Below are 26,173 nucleotides of genomic sequence, written 5' to 3'. Positions count from 1 at the left end.
TTTCTCTACTTGTCATTTGCACCATTATCTATACAGGTGTACAAATACATAGGCAATTAATTGTGATATTACCTAGTGTATTTGTTAAAATGCTACAAATCGAAAAAGGACAACTCTTTAAACTCCTCAGCCATTCATACAGCAAGAAAAGGAAATATGTCAAAGAAAATATGCATCTTTGGACCTCATTTACAAAGCGAACACAATATTCAACACAAACACCTTAGTTCTGTATGATGCCCTATAGCACAATTCAAAGTGTATGCCTACTTTCTGCTCTTAGAAGATACCTTTACACACTAGTAGTGCACCTTGGTGTGAGGAGAGGTGGAAAACTCTTTAGAAGTGCACTGAGCAGAAGTGTAAATGTCACATCCAACATCCAAACCCCTACCACTTTAGTATCACACATCTTATATTAAAATAAACATATTTATGCCTTTAAAAAGTTATGCAAATGAGGGTATATTGGGTCTTTATTACATATGTCAATTTTTTTTTTTTTTTATTGTACTGCTCAGAAATGCACCGCCCCCCCCCACTTAGCAATGCACCCGTGACCCTACTCTGCAATGAACACTCACTCTGCCGAATTCCTCCCCTCAGGCACCTCCACCAAGCATTCTTCCTCCGTTAGCTCATGCCCCTTGTCAATGGTGAAAAACGTAATAATGGAGCGGAAATGGAATGGAGAAATCTATTACAATCAAAAGAAGTCTCCTTTGTTGGGAATGAAAAAAAAAGATGAATAAACACCCAATACTGCAATTGAGAGATAATAGTGGACATATACCTGAATTGTCCTACAGTAATTCCACCTAATTGTGATACACTGAAATATTACAAGAATAATCTTAACCAATTTCCAGAATTATCAAAATTTGAAATTTTTAATGCATTTCTGCCCATATATAGTTCCGCTTGCCTTGGAAATGTAACCAAAAAGTTTAGTACTTTAACCCCCAAAAATATGGAAATTCTGAAACATATAAAAATGGATAAACAATGGAAAACCTCTAAATGTATACCCTCTCTCATGCAAACTACATGAACAATAAGTGTGTTATGTGAACAATTTACTGTACCATGAGAATTGATTATTATTATTGATTTACAACAGAAAATTATTCCACAGCAAATAGAATCTAAGTTCCCTAACATACTACACTGCAAACACAAATTTTACGTTGTAAATTTTTAATTTTTCAATAGAATTCTTACAGTACAAAATGTTGTGTTTGCAGAGGTGCAGGAATTTGTATTGGCTGATGGGAGGAGTTGGGTGGAGTGAGGACACTAAATGATTGACATCATGTCGCTCATTCAGTGTTTTAAGCACCCTGGAAAATGTTGGTATTCTAGGCGACGCCATGAGATCACTCCATGGTAGCGTCAACCCTACCTTTCATTGTAACAGCGTTTTTAACGCCACAAAATAACATGAGTTTTGCACTCTCGGAGCCAACAAATGGCAATAATTATAATGGGAACCTTTTGCACATTCCAGTTGCACTTTGATGAAGAAATACTTTTCTAGATGTACTTAATCAATGTAAAACAATGCTTTAAACACTAAATAAATGCAATGTGTTAGAAAGACTGTCCCAATATACCCTCACTGTCATTATTAATTTAAGCCATAAATGAAACTAAACTGAGCATTATTTTAGGAGAATTCTTTAAAAAAAAAAAAAAAAGAGTGATGTGACGTTTGCACAGTCTGCAACCTTCAGATTTTTCTGCCTGCTTGCAAACCAAAGATCACTCTAAGATCTGAAAGTAGGTGTGCACCTTAAAGTGTGCTGGGTGGCACATATAGATGAAATACTGCAAAACCAAACCAATCTGAAGTGTGCATTCTGCGGTAAGTTAGGGCCAGAGTTAGTTTAATACCTGAAACAAAAACTATGCAAGGCATGTAATGATTCACTTTAAATCAGCAAGTCAAGGAGATCTGCCAATCACTGGGCATAATCCACAATTTGAAAAATTCTATATGACTGAATTTTCAGCACAGATATGGGCAAATCGGAGCAAATAGAATTTCAAAGGTTTCATACTTCTGTAATTAGTCATGTAAAATGGTAGAGTACTTGGCCAGTTTTACTATTTAAAAACATTTGAATAAAACATCTATAAAACAGGGAAGTACCCTTGTTTTACTCAATAAGCAAAACTCTCATAACCTATTAGGGACATTTATGAAAATGTGTGCATTGCATAAATGTAGTGTAACCATTATCGATCAATCAGATGTTTGTTTTTATTTTCTAAACAATATTAGACAAATCACAAGCTATATCTGATTTGTTGCTAAGGGTTAAAGCTTTATTTCACCATAGATACCCCTGTCATATTTTTCAATAAGTAATAATTCAATATAGTATCCCTTTAATGGAGTAACATTGATTATGACATATAACTTCTGCCATTTAGTCACTTACCTTAGGCCATATAAAACTGTCCCATCGGGATGAAGACGAATCATACGGTTTTTCACTGTAACACCGTGTACAAAAGACTTTTTGTCATTTAGGAAATAAGTGTCAGGAACCCATAGTTGATCTGCCACTCGATTGTCAAGAGTGAGGTTGAGAGGAATTCCAGTGTAGGCTAATCTCTTATCCCTCCAATATTGCTGAAAATACATTGTCAAAGTATAATCCTGCAAAGAGAAAAGATGCAATTAAGTAAATGTCATATTAAGATTCATACAGGGTAGTTCAGGCAGTATGGTTCTTAAGATGAATCTAACCTTAAGATTTCACATTTGTTTTCATAATGGCACTTACAATTTGCCCAGTGTGTCTGTATGATTTTATTACACTGTAAGTTCTTCAGATCAAGAAACTCAAACTTCATCTTGTTACTGTCCAATGATTCACTTTTACTCATGCACTGTTTTATCTTGTAAAGCACTGAGTACAATGGTTGAACTATAGTAGTAAATTATACATAAAATATAAACATGCTAGAAATGAGCAGAATTTTTAAAATTGTTCAGAGAAATATTTTCCACACTCTGCATTTGGAATATTTCCCCAACAGAAATGGGTCTTAAGTGTCCCCATAAGTGTCTACCATAACGACCAGATACAACATTGTTGTCCCAGCTCTTTTCACTTTGTAGAAAATGGATTTACATATACAGTGCAGAATGGGATTCTGTGGAATGGCGATGCAAAAGCAGAACTTGTGGATAGTATTGCAGGAACCAGTGCTGCCAAAAGGGATTTCGGACATCAGTATAGCAATGTCCTTTGGCCCCTTTCATAGATGCCAAGGGAATTTGGGAGTTGATGGATTCTCCCACTCCACAGACTGGCCAGGACCCACTTCACCAGCATTTTGAAAACTTTTTTTGTCATTAATACTAGTTTTACTTCAGCAACTGGACATCATATATTTCAGTTTAGTAGGAGGTCACTGAACAGCGGTGGTCACCAGCATATACATCCATTTATCGCTGAACATTAAATTTGCTGAACATAATTGCTGACTGTTTTCACAGGCAGATTCCCTTTACAAACTTATAAACAAGCTTCCACCGAAAAACATCATCTAATGTAACTAAATGGTAGAACATAGCAGTTACACAGTTGTCTAGGGAACTTCAGGCACTTTTCAAACAGGTAACAGAAATGTAAGTAGCCTGTTAAAAAATATACCTAAAGACACAAAACTTGAAACAATCCAGCATAAGTATGGATGCTATGTAGTCTGATGCAGAAATTGTACTTACTCAATGGGGTTGTCATTGAAACATGGTGTCCTAAGTGGAATTCAGCCAAGTTAGGTCATGGTATCCAGTTCTCCTCTGTATCTCTGCACTAATAGATTACTATAAATGTATATCACTATAAGTGATATATGGATATTACAGGTGATCTATTATGGCACAAATGCTGGAGGCTGGGCATGGACCAGATAACCCGCATCTGATATGCCCCCAACATTCAAATGAATGTCAACAAACCTTTAAAAAAAGTATCATCATGCCTATTTTTATTTAAATACTCATGGCCCTATCCACCCTTACTTCCACCCTGGGCATTTGTGCACATGGACATTTTGCATCTATTTAAAGCTGCAAGATACCTTCAAGAAAAATAAAGCTTCTAAAATTGGGCTCTATACCTGCATCAGACAATTAAACAAAGTTCATATGGTAAGTAACCCTATACTTTGAAGTACTAAATTTTGTTGTACATATCGGTGGTTGAAAAATTATATTGTTTTTTACTTATTTTTTGCTAATTTTTCCATACATAAAACCCATAAAAATCAAATCAATATGCTACCAAGGGCATACCCTATCTTACCCTCCCCTGCTAAAAAGATAAAAATTGCTTGGCTAGACTAAAAAAACTAAAAAAAGATATTATCATACAATTACAGATACATTAAAATAGTAATCCTTTATATGGCATTACCTTGAACCTCTCTAAAAGCAGCGACGGTCATAACTGTGACAGTGAAAATGTCGGCACTTAACCTGGCGTCATGAAAATGTCGGCAGACTAAAGGCCGACACTTCTATTATGGTGACAGGTTGACAATGTCTACAGTGTGATTGGCGACATGCACAATGTCGCCAACTACAATACCAACATTAAAAGACCAATGCTGGCAGTCCGGCATTGCTCTTTTAATATTGGCATTGTCGTTGGCGATATGTTGCCAATCACACTGTAGACATTGTCAACCTGTCAGCATAATAGAAGTGTCAGCAATTAGCCTGCCGACATTTTCATATCACCAGGTTAAGTGCCGCCATTTACACTGTCGCAATTATGTACCCTACCCTTTAAAAGAATAAAATCTGTGGAAAATAGATACCCTTATATGATCCTACCTACTGGTCTCGCAACAGCGTTATATTACAGGTGAATGACAGAAGATTCTGTTTAAAATAACGTATTTATTCACATTTAAATATATGAGAATGTACAGTATGAAATGATAAAAGAAGGTTTTCCCTGTGTGCTGCAAAATTAATTAATTTCCCAGGAATGCACAATAAAGTGGTTTGAAAAACACCCTGCAATAAAAATGAACATGGTAGCCAGTTTATTCACAGGCATTTTAAAATAAATTGCTTCATTGTACTTACAGCCAGGCTTAGAACAAAGAAAATGACTTTTTTTTTTTCAAATGCTTAGTAATTGCGTTTTATTTCCCAAACAATTCAAGCACACTTGACACATAGAGTAAATAAATGCCTTACATGTTTATTTACTATAACATTTACAATTGGGAGGTTTGCTTGGAAAATCATTTTAAACATTAGCAAATTACCTAATTTATTGAAATAAAATATTGTGCTTGCAAGAGAAACAATGAGAAAACGTACAGGAAACTAGAAGTAGGATTTTGAATAAGCACTGAAATGAAACTAGTGGTTCTGGCAAAAGTTTCACATCATAAATCAACTAGAGGGGGAGCTTTGTTGGCGTTGGTACTACCTAATTGAACAGAAATTAAGCCTGATTCACCAAGGAACGCAAAGTGAATGCAATTTGCGGTTTCTAAAATCGTATGGAACGCCCGATTCGAGTATATGTGAATCTGAAAAAAAAATGTTTCCATTTGAATACAGGTATAAGTAAAAATCACATAGAGATGCCCAGAGCTTGAATCGGACAAATGTGCGTGTGCTCAAACTGGACACATCCTTATTGTACATTGCTTACATGCATATGCCCCTTCCCTGTTCCGCCCTTAAAATCATAGGCAGTCAGAAGTGTCATTTGTGTTTGAACTTGAATTGCATGAATTTACATTCACTGGTTTAAAGTCCAATTCTTAGTATGCGCAGAGCAATGTGTCGCAGAATACGGCACGTAATGGGACTTACGTTCAAAGATGAATCAGGCTCCCTATATCTAACGAACAGGTATCTAGGCATTTAAAGAATAGTTAAAAATTAACTTGAGTTTCAATACCATGTTTAGTAAGGGAGCTACAAGAATCATGGATTTTTAGAAAGGCAAAGATTTACCAGTTCAGAGAAGCTTTGAAGGTTTTAGACTGGGAGAACATACACTTAAATAAAAACATGGACACCAAAGGGGAATAATTTTAACATATATATTGTTGCAAGTAAATACCATATGACCACACAATTCTAGGAATAAAGGGCAACCAAAACGGTCAAATAAGAAATTATTGAAGTGATAAGGACAAAAAAAGAAAGCTTTTCAATCGTTAAAATTAGAAGTGCATTATCGGAAAGTACAATGGAAATACAAAGGAACACTTAACTTTATGAAGGAATTAGGAGAACTCAAGAGGGTCTAGGCCAAAAGGCATGGATATGGCTAGAGAACTAGTTGAAGGAAACAGACAAATAATATTTATAATGAAACAAATTCAGACTGGGTTAAAGTTAATAGTGGAGAACCAGGTCAGTATTGGACACTGTTATTGTAAATATTTTTATTAATTGCCTTAGAGATGGCACAAACTATTTGTGATTATTAACACTTTGATTGATACTAACACGCTACAGAAAGATTTAGAAAAAAAATTACAAACTGGGCCATTACTTTTCATAAATGTAGTGTAGATAAATGTAGTAATAGCTTTGGTATTTAGATATAAAATGAAATACAATTGTTTAAAGCCAAAATGGAAAAGAATTTAGTAGTACTAATTAGAGATAGCTGAGTAGGCACACAAGCAGTGATAGTGGTAGAAAAGGCAAATACAATTCTGAAGTGCATGAAACAGAGATAAATGCACATGATGCAAACACAGTATTCCCATTGTATAAGTCAGACCACATCTTGAATATGGGGTTTAGTTTTGGCCATCACTGTTTGATGGTCAGGGAGAACTCAAGGAAGTGTAACTAACTTATTAATGCAGGGAATGAAATGCTTAAATTATAATGAAAGGTTAGAATAACTAGGATTCATTGCTTTTGAATAATGTATCTTTGACGTGACTTAGTCATATGAATAACTTAATTTGAGGTTAATAAAAAAATGTGTCTAATTTTAAGAATCAGGACCATACAGAGGATGAGGAGTCATCAGCTCTGTATGCAAGAAAGAAGATTTCACCATTAGAATATGAAGGGAAACTTTACTGCAATGGTGGTTAAGCTGTGGAACTCCTCACTCCATCGGGTGGTGATGGCAATTCACTACTGGAAATCTTATATGGATTGGCTGCCTTCCATATAAGACATGGTATCAGTAGCTATCATTAGTTTACCTTGTGAGGCTAAATTGGCATTTTTCACGTTGGGGGCATTCATTTGCCTTCCCCTGAATCAACATAATAAGAATTTATGAATTGTTGAATTGGATGAATTTGATGAATATTATGTATTTTTCAATCTTAATAACCATGTAACTAACTTGCTTTGAAGTAAATCTACTACTTTTAAGTATGTATACTGTATGTAGCCCATCTATATTTTTTTGGGCTGCAGGTATTCCTAATCCAAGTAATGTACTGAAGTAAGGTCCATTTTGTCATTTTATGGCATTTATTTTCATTCATGAGTATATTCATATTACTAAACATATGTATCTACTAAAATGCTATAGTAGCTGATTAGCATGCTTACAAATCATGACAAGAGAGGGTGGGTAGACATCCTCATAGACAATGGGCCAAAAATAGTACACAAACAACAAGCTAAGCTCAGGACAACCAGCAAGGGACAATAGTCAGGAACAAAGAGTTTGTCAGCAACAGTAACCCGATAATATAATCAGTGGCAAAACCACCATGGATGCAGGGGGTGTGCTCGATACAGGGTCTGGAAGTTAATGTGGCCATAATTGCCAGTGCCCCCCCACACTCTGATGCCCCTAAAGAAGACTTGATGATGTGAGGGGTGCACACTTCATCCCCCAAGGCTATGGCTTTGCTCTGAATAGTGCAGAACAAAGCCCTCTTCTGAGCAGCAACTGAGCAGTGGGCCCATGCGTTGGCTGCGCATGCTCAGAACAGGCCTTCTCTTTGCTCTTTTCAGAGGATATTATTGCTGCATTGCCAGACTCCTACTCACATTTTGCTATGGGGCCCGGTGATCCAGAGTCCCTGAATACAATAACAGCCAGGTTAGGAAGCAAAACCTATAACAGGCATTTTAGTTATGCCAGGCCGGGACTTATATAGAAGCTGTAAAGCTAAGGTATGCGTACCACCGCACATGCGCAAGATTTGCCATGGAACATAGCAATGTTGGATTCGACAGATCTTTGAAAATGTTGTACAAATAAGTATCTTACATTTATATTTGTTATTAATATACATCGGCAAATATGTTTTTTTAAAGATCTTCATCGATTATTTATCATAAGTTGCATTTGCCTTAATAAAATAAGATTGTTCTTACTTTATCCCTACTGCTTTGCTTGTGCTGTCATTAGTGGCATGTTGAATAGTAGGATTCTTGTCAGCCAAATTAAATTTTGTTACAAATGAAAATAACATTCATGTTTAATATCAATGCTACAGCTATATTTACAGAACACTTTCAGTATAAAGCATCTAACTCAAGTGAGATCTCTACACTCCAAATATAAACGTATACTTTACATATATTCATGACAATTGTATATTGTAAATATATAAATTGTGTCATAAATTCAACCGTATTTCTCTTGATTAAGTGAAAAAAAGAAGACAATGCAATCAATGTATTTATAGTATTAATATTAGGAAAATCATATTGCTTAATCAATGGTTAAACAGAGACTAAATGTTATTGTATTAGCATATTCCCTTTTTTATATTTGCTGTACTATATATCATATTGTACAAGCACAGCTTTTATGTGATCTTTTTTTCAGGTAAATAGTTAAATAAACATAACATATATTAAAAAAATGTGGGTGTCTGTGCCTTGCTGACCTGACGCTTTTAAAAAACCTTACTATTCTTTCTGTTAATATGTGAATGCTGACTTCAGCTGCTGGGAGGTTGGGATTCCCAAAATGAGCATTCAGCAGTTACAGCTGGAGGGAGCGCTCCTGAATGGATCTTCTGGGCAAAGCTAGAAAGTGTAAAGGAAGAGACGCCAGAAAGGATGAGAGTGAAACCCTCAAATGACCAATTTTATATCTCCGTTGTCTCTCATGCCTGTTTCTTCCAAGTAAATGGAACAATTTCACCAGAAGACAAAAGAGGATGTCTCTTTCTTTGTGTGACAAATGCTTTCTCTTCACTGAAGTATTTAACACATATGTTATAAGATATAACAGTCATTATTTATAAGCACTTTGACAGCACTCCCATCCACTAAATCATAGTCATTAGTGATTTTTTTTACATGTGGTATAGACTGAGATTTTGATGACCCTGCAAAAGTCTCTGATTGAATACAGACCATTGAAGATACAGCAACTAGACAATTAGGTCCTGATGTAGAGTCGGAAGCACGTCCAACTGAATAGTGCAAATTGCACTTTTAGCCAAGTATCCGTCTCAGTTTCCACTCAGACTGAGACAGATGTCCCTCTTGCACCTCTCTGCACTTAGAGAGGTGGAACAAGGACGTTAGTGAGTGAGCCTAGCAATGTAAAGGTGTGTTTATGCTATGCTGAGTTAAAAGCAGCCACAGATAGGTCTCTAGGAGAGTGGGTGCTTTCTATTGGTGCAATAGACTTTGTTGTGTTAAAAAAAAAGAATTTAAAAGTCTTGAAATGTTAAAAAAAGGTGTGCACCCACTCCCAAACAGCTTAAACAACCCTAGTGCTGTTTAGGGGCACTATGGGCCAGTGTGCATGATACTTTTAAGAGTATGACTCACAGCAGCCCTGTAAAGCAGATACATGAATTGATTTATTCATTTATCTGCTTTACAGGGCTGCTGTAACTCATACACTTATGCATACTTATGCACACTGGCCTATAAGGTAGATAAAAAGGGTGTGTTTGTGCAATTTGCATAGTATTCTAAAAATCTGTGTGACTTGGAATCCTGTGTAAATCATACTTGCCAACTTTAAGAGGCAGCTGTCCGGGAGGGGGTCCGTCGAGGGGGCGTGGCCTCGCGTGGTGCACCGTTTAGCCCCGCCCCCGCCATTTTCAACAGCGGCGATTTCGGGATCCGGGATTTTTGCCTGCTCTCTCGGGAGTCCGGGAGAACTCCCAAAAATTCGGGAGTCCCCCGGACATTCCGGGAGAGTAGGCAACTATGGTGTAAATTACATAATGTAATTTACACTTATGGTTTCAGTGTAGATTACATCCGACTCTACATCAGGCCCTTAATGTAGATGCTATTGGTCCTTTAGCCCTAGCAATAGCATTCCCAGTGAAGTCCATGTATAAGTGGGAACAGTTACTAAATTAAAACCTACTAACAAGTTTCAAATAGCCAGAGAGAAACCATTAAAATTGAGATAAGTGTTAACACTTTCTTGTGCTCTAATTATATTCATTGTACACACTTTGCTCTACTTCCTGATACAATACTACTACTACAATCTGACTACTACAAAAATTAAAAGTGTGTAAAGGCACATATCTCATATCTGATAAGCACAACATTATACAGGGGTGCTATGATTATATTTAATATAAAAATCAAACAGTTAAGTACATTTCTGTAGTGTACATAAAAATGGCTTGTAAAAGCAAACTGAAAGGTTAAAAGAAATAACGGGGCTTAGATCCAGGAGTCAGTTGAAACTTACTTTAAAACATGCAGCCATTAACTAATAAATATAATTAAAGATAAGATAAATATAAAATATAAAGGGGGACACATAGGAAAATTAATGGACACGGAAAAGTAAATCACAGCATTCCTTCATATCCTGTCATTTTTAGTGTTTAAAAAATGAAACAAACATCTGATGGTTGGTTAAAGCTTCTTTTCCTTTGCTCTACTTTTCATAAACTTTCCCAGAATGGGACTTGCTGTTATGATTTCTTACAATACCACTCTCTCCATTGCTGAGCAAATCTGCTTCCCTAATATCCAAATAGTCAACCAACCTCTGTCGCCTCATTGTCACCCGCAGCTTACTTCTCTGCCCATACCCACCACCCTCTTCTACTTCCATCATTGACCATACCACCTATGTGAAAGGCAAACAATCTTCAACCTGCCTCTCTTGAATGGCACCTTCCCTGTTATCTTTAAATATGTGGTTATCTCTCCTATCCTTGAGAAACCATCTCTCAATCCTACCTCTTTTCAGTTACTGCCTCATTCCTCTCCTCTCCTTTGCTCCCAAAGTACTTGAGTGGTTCTATATAACTTCTCTTCTTGACCCTCTGCAATCTGGCTTCCACCTTCTATACTTCACCGAGACCTCCGGAGAGCATCGGGGCACAGTGATGAGCATTTCTGCCTCACCGCACTAGGGACAGTTCCTGACCAGGGCCTTATCTGTGTGAAGTATGTATGTTCTCTCTGTGTTTGTGTGTGTCTCCTTCCACATTCCAAAAACATACTGGTATAATTGGCTGCTGACAAAATTATACTCAGTGTGTTTGTGTATGTGTGTGTGTTTTATGGAAATTAAGGCTGTAAGATCCAAAGCGGCAGGGTCTGAAGTAAATGACAAATATTATTTCTACACTGCTGCATAATTGGAGGAGCTATATAAACAAGTAAATTATGAAGATGATTGCCCTCAGGATGAGCAGGTCCCCTCTTCCTGCTCATCCTTTTTGCCCCTTTACATAGAGTCAACTACCCTCTTCTCCTCCTTCTACCTCCCCTCCCATGCTCCTTCAGTGTCTCTATTATTGACATATCCTCTCTCTATCTATTGGGTCTCCTCAAAGCTCTGTTCCTGGCCCCTTGTTTTTCTCTTTTTTGCTTCTCTTCTATCTATGAACTCCTAAGCGCCATCAGCATCCACTACCACCTCTATGCCGATGAGATACAAATGTACCTCTCCTCCCATAGTCTCTCTTCTCCTCTCTTATCTCATATGTCCAACTGTCTCCGTGCTATCTCTACCTTGATGTCCAAACAGCTGACTTAAAGCTTAATATGTCCAAAACGGAGCTCATTATTACCCCCCCTAATGATACAACCTCTCCTTCAGTCTCTCTCGCGGTTATGATATCACTATCTCCCCTGTTCGTCAAGCCTGATGCCTTGGTGACATTGTGGACTCCATCCCAAACTTCATTCCACAGATCCAGTGCCATATGCTGGAATAGTAATGATGGTGTTGCTGTAGACTTCAGTGCATATTCTCCACTGAAATCAGCTGTACAGCACTATATCAAATTATGGACTGCAAAAGAATCAAGCAGTTAAGTAGGTGTGCTGTTTTTTTACAAACATAAATAGTACACTGCTGTTTTAAATATACTGCAGATATTCTAAAAAGTAATCATATCCTGCTAGTCAACATTGAAATCTTGTACATCCAAATAAGGGTATTTTTACACAAAATTAAAAAGTTTGTGTCATGGGCTCAGTGTCATTGGGTGATCTCTATGGCCTCCTTGGTGGCAACAGCTGGTGCTACAACATTTTCATCTATATCTCTACCTTCCACTATCTCTCTTCTTTCCAAAAGTACCACACCAAGTACCACATCAATCACCACATCAAAAACTGCACAGAAATTTCAGTTGCCAATGGTTGCTTTAATATTAGTGGCAGATAATGCTTCTGCCTTACAGTAGCCACTCACATGTTCCACACTCACAGTTGCCTTATGTATAATTTATTCCCCATAATAATTCTGTTTTATGTCATGGTACATAATCTGTTTATATAATGAACCTGTCAATCTATGTCAGCACTTTATAAATAAAGGATTAATGATAATACTTATAATAAATTGTCTACATGGAGCACTTGAAATACTTTTGTCTTCTCAGAGAATCTATGTTTACATCTTGCTTTGTTCCTGGACCTTTATAGCCAACTCAACTAAGGTTGGGTACACACTACAGAATTTTCTGACCAATGTGTTATCTACAACAATGATTTTACTAACAATTAAAAAAAAAAAAAGTCCCGATCAGTATGCCGATTAATGTGTACACACTATGCATGTTTTAAAAGATTTACCTTCAGATCTGTGCTCTTCATCTGTCATAACCATTAGCTAAAAGATTATGATTCTGTAAACTCTATGGAGATCCTGATCGTGAGTGCATACACACTGCAGGATTGGAAGGATGTTGTTCCATAGCTGAACGAGATTTATAGTTCTGCTGAACAATCAAAACAAATGATAGTCGGTGCTTTGGAATGACTATTGTTCAATGTCTAAGTGTACACACTAATGTAATATTGGGCTGAACGGTCAAATATCGGGTGATTGGTCTGATAATTGGCAGAACACACTGTAGTGTGTACCCAGCCTAAGAGGCTCCAACAACATAGTACATGATAATATGGTTTTTGTCTCACTTTTCTTGACCCCAATATCTTCAATTATGTACTGAAAGTCTCACACTACACTTTTATCACTGTATAATGAATATAGCTGAACATAATTGGTAACGCAAGTGATTTATTTGTATGGGAAAAGGTCCATAATGTAGAAACCACATAGGTAATACAGTACTCTTTTGTTTAACACATTTATTAAAGTGAGATTTCCTAGGTTTCATTAGTAATATGTGACTACAAGATTATGTGTTATATTCTTTTTATTGTATTTCTTAGAATATTATGTTAGCTGGCATCCCTAGTATAAATGTGAATGCTAGTGGTACGTTTATATATTTAACAATTGTAGACAGGTTTTTTTTATCTTTACAAATCCCCAAAGCATTTCATCAAAAGTGATAAATCAAGCTGTAGGAGAAATTGTCACTGCTCCAAAAACATGTGCACAGCATGTTCCTCTATAAAAAGTATATTTTGTAATAAGTAAAGCTTAAAATACCATACTAGAAATAATACAAATTGATGGAGCCAGTGTCAGAGCGAGCTGGAGCACAGGTCGGTGTGGTGAAGTGGATATGAGAATGGGGAATCTAAGGAAAGAGTTGGCCAAATTGGGGCATTGCTATATAGAGGAGATAAACTGAGCCCATATTTACTACTCTTTTACATAATATGCCGCCCTCAAGATGTTATATACCGTATATACTCGAGTATAAGTCGACCCGAATATAAGCCGAGGCACCTAATTTTACCACAAAAAACTGGGAAAACTTATTGACTCGAGTATAAGCCTAGGGTGGGAAATGCAGCAGCTACTGGTACATTTCTTTAATTGAAAAAACTTGTCAGCTGACCCAACGCCACTCTGTTTGCAGGATAGACTGTTATAATAGACCATAATGCTAAATCAATTGCTAACACTAACATCAAATAACACTAACACTTTTTAAGACACTGTGGTACACTATTCAGAAGAGCATACAACTCAAACTTCAGGACAAGTCAGGCAGAGTAAACCAATATTTAGATACCAATTTATAGGAAATAAAACTGTAACCTTCATGATCTGCACTTGTACAGAAATGTTCTAGAATTTAATGGAGCTCATTGATGCACTGCCAACACTCACAGATTCACAAGTGTATGTGCCACGTTATCTGCACGGTAAGAGACACTCCTCTATCATCCCACACCTCACTCAAAGGGAACTAACTGTTCAGGAAGTACTTAAACAGAACATTATGCAGCATGCAGGAGCTATATTACACAAAATACATAACATGCATGTCCTTTATATATACACAGTGTCCTCACATTAACCGTTTACTAGCCACTGACTACACGATCACGCAGCCCTCTAGGAATCCTGTGAATAAACAAAGACTGCTTATAAACAAAGGACTTACTACTACAGTACTACTGAACAAAACGCAGATGCTGAAAATGAAATTCATACCGACGACGCTGGCTGACATGAAGAAGGCATGTGGGAAGTGTATGTGCCTTATGTCGCAGGTCCCGTTGAAAACATGTTGCTACTATTGAGAGAGAGAGAGAGAGAGAGAGATGTTTCACTTACCTCCGCAGTGGAACGCATGTGCGTTCCACAGACAGGAAGTTCGGCATTTGAAACACAAATGCAGATCTTCCTGTCAGTGGAACGCACATGCGTTCCACCGCGGGAGTTAAGCTGTTCCACTGCGGGAGTTAAGCTGTTCCACTGTGGGAGTTAAGCTGTTGACTCGTGTATAAGCCGAGGGGGAACTTTTTCAGCATAAAAAATGTGCTGAAAAAGTCGGCTTATACACGAGTATATACGGTAATACTATATACTGCTCAGTGAATGTGGATACAGTGAGTGGTTATGTAATGTCCAGTATGCCATTATAAGTATGGTTTATTATAAACATACATAATGCAAATATATTCAGATGTGTTACTTTACATTAACATCATTCTTCCTATTTGGGTACGTTCACACTAACATGTGTGTGGTGTATGATGATTTTTTAAATGTGTGTGTTTCACTGTGTCTTTCTCTCTCTCTCTCTCTCTCTACTCCACCTCTCTCTCTCTCTCTCTCTCTCTACTCCACCTCTCTCTCTCTCTCTCTCTACTCCACCTCTCTCTCTCTCTCTCTCTCTCTCCTCCACCTCTCTCTCTCTCTCTCTCTCTCTACTCCACCTCTCTCTCTCTCTCTCTACTCCACCTCTCTCTCTCTCTCTCTACTCCACCTCTCTCTCTCTCTCTCTCTCTACTCCACCTCTCTCTCTCTCTCTCTCTCTACTCCACCTCTCTCTCTCTCTCTCTCTCTACTCCACCTCTCTCTCTCTATATATATATATATATATATATATATATATATATATATATACAGTCCTGAATGTGATTCTGATGGTTTATAAAATAAATAAAAGATGTGTAGCACCGCTTGGCTATTGTACTTCATGTTATCTAATTAGCAACTGGGCAAGTCCACTAACGTGCCATGTACAAATAGATATAGAAACTCAGAAGACAATGAAAACGAACAATGACAATTGATTTTACAGTTAGTACTATAGAATTATCAAGTACTACAAATGGATCATTGACATTAGAAAAGCACTTAACATAGCAGCACACTAAGTGCACCATATATTCCAAAAATATGTATTAATATTTAATATGCTATGGATTATCCATTATTCCTGTTCATTTCTTCATAGACATGGGTTGACAAATATTCAGTAAAAGGCACTAGCTCTCCTCTTTACAGTATGATTTCCATTATATAAAGTGCTCCAACTCCCTGTAACTTGCATGTTCAAATTCAAGCTGCCTGCAGTATTTTGTTGAGTGTAAAGCTACATGAAACTGGACCGAGGTTCTAGGCAATTATGAAGAGGTTGATCATGTAACTACCACTCGACAAGTCGTTTCCTCTGATCACTTATATTTCCAGTCCAAGGAGTTAAAGGGGGAGGAAAGTGAACAAGAGGAAGACCCATATATTCTATTACTAATGTTTTCAATACATGAGAACTACTGCACTATTGTGTCTGCTTATAAGGCATTTACTTCATTCATTTGAAGTATTTTGAATTTTAAATGTGATGATCACCTTTATAAATACCCAGCCCACACCAAACACAGTTGATAAACAGAAAAGTGAAAGTAACTTTTCTGGGACTCTTGCTGTTACTGACATACATTTTATAGGTATTGATGCCATGCGGGCAGGGAGCAGATATGTGCCAGCATGTTAGTGGCACCATATTGGTTCCTCCCTGCACCAATATTCTCAGGTACAATCATTATGCTTGCACAGTACTTTGGAGACCTCTGTTGTTCTGCTGATTTGTTATTAAATACCTATAACCTTAAAAGGCAGTACTTTACATCTTAGAAAATATGATACACACACAATACTTCAGGCTTTCCTGGATCTTTGCAAGGAAGCTATCCAATAGGCGTCCCATAACTATAAGCAAACATTGAGAGTACACAGCAAAGCATCTCCAGCTATGCAAGCTCTAAAACACCCTCAGATGCATCTGACTCAACAAGCCGATGGAAAATATTAAAATTTCAAAATGTTAAATACTTTACATCAAATCATCCCAACAACCCTGTGAAAGCAATATGTATTCTACCAGGAATGAGAAAATTAGTACAGATTTTGTTTTAGGTTGACAGACCTGTCTGTCTCAAAATGTCCACTTCCAAAATGTAGAAACTAAGGTCAGCTTAACACCCTACAATTCTACAGCCCTAGGCCTAAGCCTACGTAGCCTTTCCACAAAGCTGGACTTGCCTACACATAAATGTGGTTCCACTCGTCAGGCTCTCATCAGTTAACTCTCTTTTTGCAAATATAGCATTCTGCATCATATGTATTTATTCTTCTTACTGTGCACCAATCAGGCATCTACAAAATAAAGGTAGTTTGAATTTTGCTGAACCTTCCAGTTACATATCAACTAGGGGGTATAACCACTTCATGTCCCATAAGCTATTTGGTGCAAGAGCTTTAATCTTACCCTGTCTTAAAAAAGGTGTAGGTTTGTTAATTTTTCCTCCTATGTTTCAGGTGTTTGTGGCAAGATGATGTCGCTTGCAGATGAACAAATTTGTAATGGGTGCACCTGGGCAAATTGGAACTTTCATTGAGCATTACAGAATAACTATAATTTGTTCCAAATATGTGCATAACATTTTCAAAAACAAGGGGATCCTGATTTTGTGTGATGCTACAAAGATGTTTAACTGAGCAAAATATCCAGAGTTTAATACCACCCAGGTAACCTATATGTTTCTGCTAATTTCTACAACTTTCTTTGCTCTGTCTAGTCAGATTGTATAAATCAATATTTGCCAAAAGTAAACCAAAGCATTTAAAATCTAAATAGACTAAATAGCGATAAATAGTGCACCTGAAAAAAGGCGATGGTTGACCAAGCAGAGTTTGAGGAGAAATTAGGAAAAGTTCAGTTTAGTTCAGGAAACTCCAAATGTGCACTGACCAGTATTGACTAGTAATTGACTAAAATGAATTGGTTCCATTGCTGGGAGAATTATAAACTAAACTTTGGGTGTCATTTATGAATCAGAGAAAATGTGTCCTGCATTGCTTTTTTGGACCACCCCTTTAATGTAAAAAGAAAATCCTTTTTTCTTTGTAAAGGCTGCTCATATCACAGTAATATGACACAAGCAGGTAAAAACATTGAAGCTGTTATTATTTCAAGAGTCAGTATTTTACACCACGGTTGTTGGTTTATTTGTGTCTGTTATTGCAAATGGTATCTCACTGAAATTAGTGGCTGAAATCCAACTATCCACATCCAAAGTTGGTGAAAAAATGTGGTCATTCTGCACAGCTGAATAAACCTGTCTGAATCTGGAACACCTCCAAATATACACAATCTCCAATCCTTTCATCTATTTATACCATGTTTGTATGCCAGCCTATTCTGTCCCATTAAACTCTTGCATGTCCTGCAAAATACATCATTGTATTGCATGGATGCATATGTGGTGTAAAGAAAGACACAAATGAAGAACATTAGACACAAACAGTTTTTGTGGTGAATATCACATTTTGTTTGGCTCAGAAAAGACCCAATTTTTGTTTTGTACATTAGTGAATGTAATTTATAAGATAATTCTAATATGATTAGACATAAAATAGACCATAGAACTTTGCATACTCAAATGCCCTGTTATCCTTAGCTCCCCTATAAGGGTTATGCAGGTACGGCTTCAGGTTTCCATTCTCTGTAGATAGTCAAATGACAAACAAATATGATCTAAAAATGCATCATTCTTGTTAAGAAATGCTTTCATACTGTCAATTATCAATGAGAGCATGCAGTCAATTATCATGGGCAACATCTTTGCTAAAGATGATACACAAATATATTTCTATCCTTAATGATGTTGAGTGATATCCTTACTCATTTAATTCTTGCAACATCTGCTCAACTGAAATGTAAGCAGCTGTTTCTAATTATTACCTTTCAGTGCTTTCCTTAGCAGGGGCGTGCGGAAGGAAGATAAATGGGGCTTTGCGAAGCAACTCATATGAGCAACTGTCTTATCCAGCCTGACACAACACCTTTACAACCTATTATTTATAGGGATTTATATTGATAATAAACAATTATGTTTATGTCTACACTAGTTATTAAACATACAGCCATATATGATTGCTATACATTGAGTTACTTTTCCATGAAGTGTATTTCATTCAATCTGCATACCAGTTGCACTATATATATATATATATATATATATATATATATATATATATATATATATATATATATAAATAAACTAAGGGATATGGTGCATGAACTATGTACCACCCTCTTTGAATGATGACATAGGGCTTGTTGACATAGGTATTATTGCTCATTTTCATTTGACATTCAGTAATAAGCTATTTGCTATAAAGTATTTGCACAATGTCATACACTAACAATTCATAGCAGCTGCAACATAGCAAATTTGTGTTGTAACTTCCCTTTGAACAAGTCTTTGAATTTATTTGTTAACAATTCTTACAGTTGTGGCTGGGGCAAAGTGCGTCACATTATATGTACAATTTACGGGACGACTAAACAGCAAAATTGAAATGTTCAGATATGAGACAAACCGTGAAAGCAAAATTCACTACCCTGACATTCAACTGCAGCTCAGTTAAAGAGTAAAGTATTGCCTTCCCACTCCATTACAGACATCTAAAGCTTATACTACACTATGGCAATGTCCTAACGAGATTTGAAACAGGTCAAAAAAAGCTGAGGATGCATTCATTTGAGCTACTAGGATATTCCCAGCCCTGTACTTGAGGATGACTCAACCTAATAAACAGTGCATTCTGTAAAGTTTACCATGCTGCCAGTCACTCTGGGCCTCATAAAATGTATCAATGAACAACATAGTATCAATGTAGTTCATTGCGGTTATACCCATATGGAGTGTACGCTACTAAACAATCAAATCAGTTTTTACACACTCTGTTGACAGACTGATGGCCTGTCATTTACACCACAGCTCTGCAAGTAACAAGTGTTCACCTTCCAAGGGTTTTTTTTTTACTCTCATTTGATTGAAAGCTGGAAGACTGAAGAGATTCCCACTGTAATTATGTGTGTAATAAATTACTAAGTGAGGGTGTTGGGGCGTGTTTATTTTAAAAATATATTATGCCATTGCATCAATGTTTTAGTTCTATCATGCTCTAGCAGCCATGGGTACCTGGCCACCATCAGAGGGGTACGACCGGTAAAGCTGTGGGGAGCCCGGACAGACCAGGGGGCACGGACAGACCCATCTGGGTCTGTCCCAGAACCCCTATTCCTCCATGATGCATCTTCTTCCAGTCACTAATTGGCTGGGAGCACATGGCACAGTGATGTCACCACTGAGCAGCACGCTCCTAGTCAATCAGTGACTGGCAGCCACTACATCGCACCGACAACAAGATAAATGAATTGGGGGTATTTATTGTGATAAGGGAGAGTAGCATATACTGTGATATGGGGGGGGGGGGGCAGTGTAGCATGCCCTGTGATATGGGGGGGATCGTAGCATTTACTGTGATGTGGGTGGCGGAGCATGTAATGTGATATGGGGCGAAGCATATAATGTGATGAGGTAGGGCTGGGAGTGGAACATGTACTGTGATGAGGGAGGAGGGAAAAGAAGCATTTACTGTAATGATGGAGGGAGAGGCATGTACTGTGATAAGGGAGGTAGGAGTGGAGCATGTACTGTGATAAGGGAGGTAGGAGTGGAGCATGTACTGTGATAAGGGAGGTAGGAGTGGAGCATGCATTGTGATAAAGAGGGGGGAGCGGACCATGCATTGTGATATGGGGAGAATGGAGCATGTCCTGTGATATGGGTGGGGAGCGTAGCATTTATTGTGATATGGGGGAGCGGAGCATTTACTATGATGAGGGATGGACGGAGTGGATCATTTGCTGTGATGAGGGATAGAGGAGGCATTTACTGTGATAAGGGGAGGAGGCATTTACTGTGATGAGGGAGGCATGTACTTTGGTGAGGAATGGGAGCAACAGACTGAGTTGAGGAAGGAGGATATGTACTGTGCAGAGGGAGGGAGACATGTACAATGAAAAGGGAGGGGGCATATATGGCAAAGAGGGAGGAAGATGTCGCAGAGTCTGCATATGGACAGCCCAACACTAAATGAACCACACCTCCCAACATTTTTCTCAACAGCAGCAGGATGAGGGCATGACCACATCATGATGAGGTTTGGCAACTCATCCAGGGCGGGCCTAAAATCTATTCACTTTTTAAAAATTGAAAAACTAGGTTTTAAAATGTACATAATAATGAGCCATTGTATATGATACTAACTATGTTCAATACAGCAATTCACAGGTTGCAATGTACCCACAAAAGTATAATACTTCAAAATTATTATTATTATTAATTTTTATTATAAGGCGCCACAAAGTATCCGTAGCGCCGTACAAGGACAAACAATGGCACAGTACAAGTAACAGTAAGCACTATAACTCTGGGGCTCAGCTAACGAGAGGGAGGGGAAAAGTCAGTACAGGCAGGTAACTTTGGCCCAAGAGGGAGGGCACGGATGACAGGTTAAGAGCCACTGAGGGGAGCGGAGAGAAGCGAGAGGAGACAGAGGGCAGAAGGACCAAGAGGAGGAGAGCTGAGTAGCTGGAGAGCGCAGTTAAAAGTGATCGAAACAGGAGGTAGGAGAGCCCTGCTCAAGGAGAGCGTACAATCTAAAGGGAGGGGAAGACAGACAGACACAAGGATGAGACGGAGAGACGGGAGAAACTGAGACGGAGTCGAGGAAGAAGGGATGAGAGAGAGGTAGCCGACCGGTGGGAGTTTAGGCATGAGACTGGAAGGCTTTTAAGAAAAGGTGGGATTTTAGTGTTCGTTTGAAAGAGGACAGATTAGGGGAAGTTCTGATGGAACGGGGGAGCATGTTCCAATGGAGGGGAGCAGCGCGGGAGAAGTCTTGGATACGTGCGTGAGAAGAAGTAATCAGAGGGGAAGAGAGGCGACGATCGTTGGATAATCGCAGAGGGCGGGATGGATGAATGAAGAAATAATTATATTAGGGGTATGATCTATATGTCCTTTGTGTAACACCCTATACTCTGTATGTGTGTTTAATAGTATGTTGGATGAAAAACTTGTGCTGCAAATAAACAGTGTTTTATTATCAAAAGAAAATGAGTTTGCAATTCATCTTTTCCAGGTGTTGACCATTAGGGTTATATTTACTAAATTGCGGGTTTGAAAAAGTGGAGATGTTGCCTATAGCAACCAATCAGATTCTAGCTATCATTTAGCTATTACATTCTACAAAAGAATCTGATTGGTTGCTATAGTCAACATCTCTACTTTTTCAAACCCAAACTAAATATACCCCTTAGAGGTTACATGTATTACATATGTACCTCCGAACATTCTTGATTTAAAAATTTTGACATTCTAAGTTTGGTCTCTGATTAGTCCAGACCTGACTGCCATCTGACCAAGCCACACCTCAAAATCTCAAGGCTCTCTCACTAAGGGGGAATTTTCTCCCTTTTCCTTCCTCCATCCACCCTACTCCCTTTTCGCTGACTGTCAGGTGTGATGTCATCACATCCTGACATTGTCATTAATCAGCAGCGCAGAGAGGAGCAAGAATACTGAAGAAAAGACAGAAGAGGGAGAAGACAGAAGAAAAGTAGGTCATAGAAAATTAAGGACAGAATGGAGGGGGAAAGTGTGATAAAGGTGAAATAGTGTGATGGAGGAGCAAAAGTGTGATGAAAGATGGGGCACAGTGTGATGAAGGAAGGGGCACAGTGATGAAGGGGCAAAAGCATGATGAAAGAGGGCACAGTGTGATGAATGAGGGGGCACAGTGTGATGAAGGAGGCTGCAGTGTGATGAAGGAGGCTGCAGTGCAATAAAGGAGGGGGCGCAGTGAGATGAAGAGAACACAGTGTGATGAAAGGAACACAGTGTGATGAAGGAGGGTGCAGTGTGATGAAGGAGGGTGCAGTGTGATGAAGGAGGTTGCAGTGTGATGAAGGAGGGTGCAGTGTGATGAAGGAGGCTGCAGTGTGATGAAGGAGGCTGCAGTGTGATGAAGGAGGCTGCAGTGTGATGAAGGAGGCTGTAGTTTGATGAAGGAGGCTGCAGTGTGATGAAGGAGGGTGCAGTGTGATAATGGAGGGGCAAAAGTGTGATTTCACTAGTGATATGGAATAATAGGATCAGGAACAGGGGATAGATAGAAAGGATCAAGGAGTAAGGGAGGATCAAGAGAAACAGGATGTGAGGCACAGGGGAAAGCAGGTAGGTAGGGAGAGAGAGAGGGATACCTGCAATGAAGATAGGGGCACAGAGGAAGGAAAGAGATAAGGGAAAGATAAAGGGCAACATGGAAGACATAAGGAAGATATTTTGTAAAGTTTGATTATTATATAATAGAGATATGAGGGAAAATGTAAGTAAACAAAGGAGACATGAGGGAGAGGTGGAAGGACACAGAAGAAAGCTAATTGGACACAGGAAACGTGGACACAGGAGAGGTGGGGGCACAGGGTGGATAGCCTTGCATCATTTAATATGTTTTTTTTTTATCATACTATGTAAAGTTAAAATGCATCTAAAATTAATTTCACTCTATGAAAACCCCTAAACCCTGGCTCCTCATTTCAAAGTGAAAGCTCTTTGACCACTGGGTTACAACAAATAGCAGTTCTACAAAATGCTGAATAGAAGTACCTTTTAAATAAATAATATTATTAAAATAATTACATAACTAGTGAATACTAATTACATTAATGGGTATCACAGTCCGATAGACAGGATGTGGGAATTTTTAGATCAGAGATCTGCCAGGAAGGGTAGAGAAGAGTGGTGTACAATGAAAATAGGTGCCATACAGGTGCCTACCATTACTACAATGATATATACTTCAAAGTGACAGCAGTGACTGGTATCTTTGACTCTTAATCTTTTTCAAACAGCCTTATTTTATATTTAAAAATGGTAAATGCTAGTTATGTAGATTCTAACTAAAATAAATATATATAAATATATATTTATGTGAAAAAAGTAATCAGGGAGTAAAATAAGCTATTTAAATCAAGAAGAAATACAAATGTAACTATTAATGAATTATATTGATTATTAAGTTGAAAAATTAAATGACACATAATATTGTGTGTGTGTCAGTGGCAGAACAAAATGCCATTGTTGAAGACAGTTATTGATTATGTCATCATTGCAAACGTGTCAGATTGATCATCAAATTAATACTGTGTGGCACATATTGCAGAGCAAAGAGCAAAAAGTGGGAGGGAAAACACATATATATAGAGAGACAGCACTTACACAAAACAAGGATACACAATCTAAAATAAATTTATGTCATGATACTCTGAGAAGTAATCAGAGAGCAAAATAAGTTATTTAATTCAAGAAGACTGCTAATTGAACTGTCTACTTTTGAATATTATTGATTACGAAGTTAAAAATCTTCTCACATTAAACAACAATGTGTCACCACTCAGACCTACTGGTCAGATGGCGTTTACTTACCTCTCTCTCCTCGACTGCTCTCGCCTGGACGAACGTCGCAGTCTCTGATGCGGCCTCCATCTTGCCGGTTCTGTGCATGTGCGGACAAAGAATTTTTATTCTTTCAGGTTCCAGACACCGATCAGCTACAGATACACTACAAAAAGCACCTCCTGCATTAGATGAGTGCCAGATCTTCAGGTCTCTCCTCCTGGTTAGAAGTATCCTGGCTCCAGTTTCTCTTGTTATTCTGTTGTAAAAGTCTCCAGTGCCTTATGGTTTGTTCAGCTCCACACGGCCTCCTCAGCAGCCGCTGCTGCAGAACATCTTCTCTGCTGTCTTCCTGATTCATTGGGACTTTCCTAGCTCCACAGGACCTCTTCAGCAGCGGCTGCTGCTGAACATGTTCTCCCCAGTGTTTCTGACTCATAGGCGCTTCCCAGCTCCACAGGACCTCTCTAGCAGTCTCTGCTTCAGAACATCTCCTCCCGCTATCATCCAGGTTTCAAGAGTTTCCTATCTCCTGAAACCTCCTGCTCCTCAGTTCCTAAATATATTAGGCTCTTTTTTAGGTTTCGCCCGTTACCCTCTGAGAGCACCACGACCTGCGGTTAGGGAGCCACCAAGTTCATACTCTCTTGCGGGAGTCCCTGGTGAAAACCTCCCTCTCCGTTATACTCCGCACCTCAAGCAGGTTGGTCCTAAAATACTTTGGGCACTCCTAGACCTCTGAACTGTGGCACAGTGTGTGTGTCATTGGCAGAGGGAAATGCAGCTGTTGAAGACAGTTGTTGATTTCAATTCCATTCATAATTGCAAACATGACAAATTGACCAAATTGATATTGTGTACCAGATGTGGCAGAGCAAGCAGCAACAAGTATGTGGGAGAACCATAACATATAGAGGGAGTGCCTAAACAAAACAACCATGCATTAAAAGCTATCTAAAATAAATGTATGATACTCAGAGAGCAGAAAAATATATTAAACAATATTATGTGACAGAGGCTGATTTGGAAGGTAATACACATTTGTAGTCCCTCATTTCCCTACCTCAAAGTGGACCTGAGTCATTAAGGAGAGCAAAGCAAAAAACAAAGGAGTGACTCTGAACCTTGGCAAAACCATGTTGCATTGGAGGAGGAGGTAAATTTAAAATGTGGGGACAGATTTATAGTTGAGGTAGGGCATGTCCTAGATCAACTTTATATTTCAGTGTAAAAATAAAGCTATCAAGTATTTGTGTGCTATATGAAAAAGCAGCCAGTATTTTCCTTACATGCAAAATAATTAGCTAATTTGCATCCCTTGCATTGTAACATACAACTTAAACAGTACTATATTCATCGAAAGTGGCAAACTGTAGATATCCAACTGCTGTTGAACTATAAGTCATAGCATGTATGGCACTTGCAATTCCACAACAGCTGGCTAGCCACCAATTGCCAAATACATACAAATTGGAATATGTTATAGAATTTTTAAGGGGTGTTATGCTGGGAAGACCAGGTCCTCATAGTGAGAGAGGATCAGTGCTAATAAAAGAGAAATCAAAATGTTGGTGGAGATAACAGACAGCATAGCTCCCCTACAAATTGATCACCAGCTAGCCAGCCTGAGCTGATTATCACTATAATAGGGAATCCAACAGTGTGATAACCAGCACCGAGACAAATTGGGTCAGGGTTGGTACTTATATCAGATGAGTAGTGGTAAAAAATAGCATTTCTCCCCTCATAGAAATCCCCAGTCCTTCG

At 38.3% G+C, this 26,173-nt stretch overlaps 1 protein-coding gene across 2 annotated transcripts in view; it reads right to left on the bottom strand.

Moving 5' to 3' along the window:
- Positions 1–26,173, bottom strand: part of GABRB3 (gamma-aminobutyric acid type A receptor subunit beta3) — a 287,252-nt gene that overhangs the window by 67,460 nt on the left and 193,619 nt on the right. For both annotated transcript variants that reach the window (XM_075200113.1, XM_075200112.1), the window contains one exon: positions 2,445–2,665. In XM_075200113.1, the coding sequence (XP_075056214.1) occupies positions 2,445–2,665 (221 nt within the window). The remainder of the gene's footprint in view (positions 1–2,444; positions 2,666–26,173) is intronic.

The sequence above is a fragment of the Mixophyes fleayi genome, chromosome 2 (genome assembly GCF_038048845.1).
Source record: "Mixophyes fleayi isolate aMixFle1 chromosome 2, aMixFle1.hap1, whole genome shotgun sequence".
NCBI classification, from domain to species: domain Eukaryota; kingdom Metazoa; phylum Chordata; class Amphibia; order Anura; family Limnodynastidae; genus Mixophyes; species Mixophyes fleayi.
The sequence above is the reverse complement of the archived record's forward strand: the minus strand, read 5'-3'. Positions and strand labels throughout refer to the sequence as shown.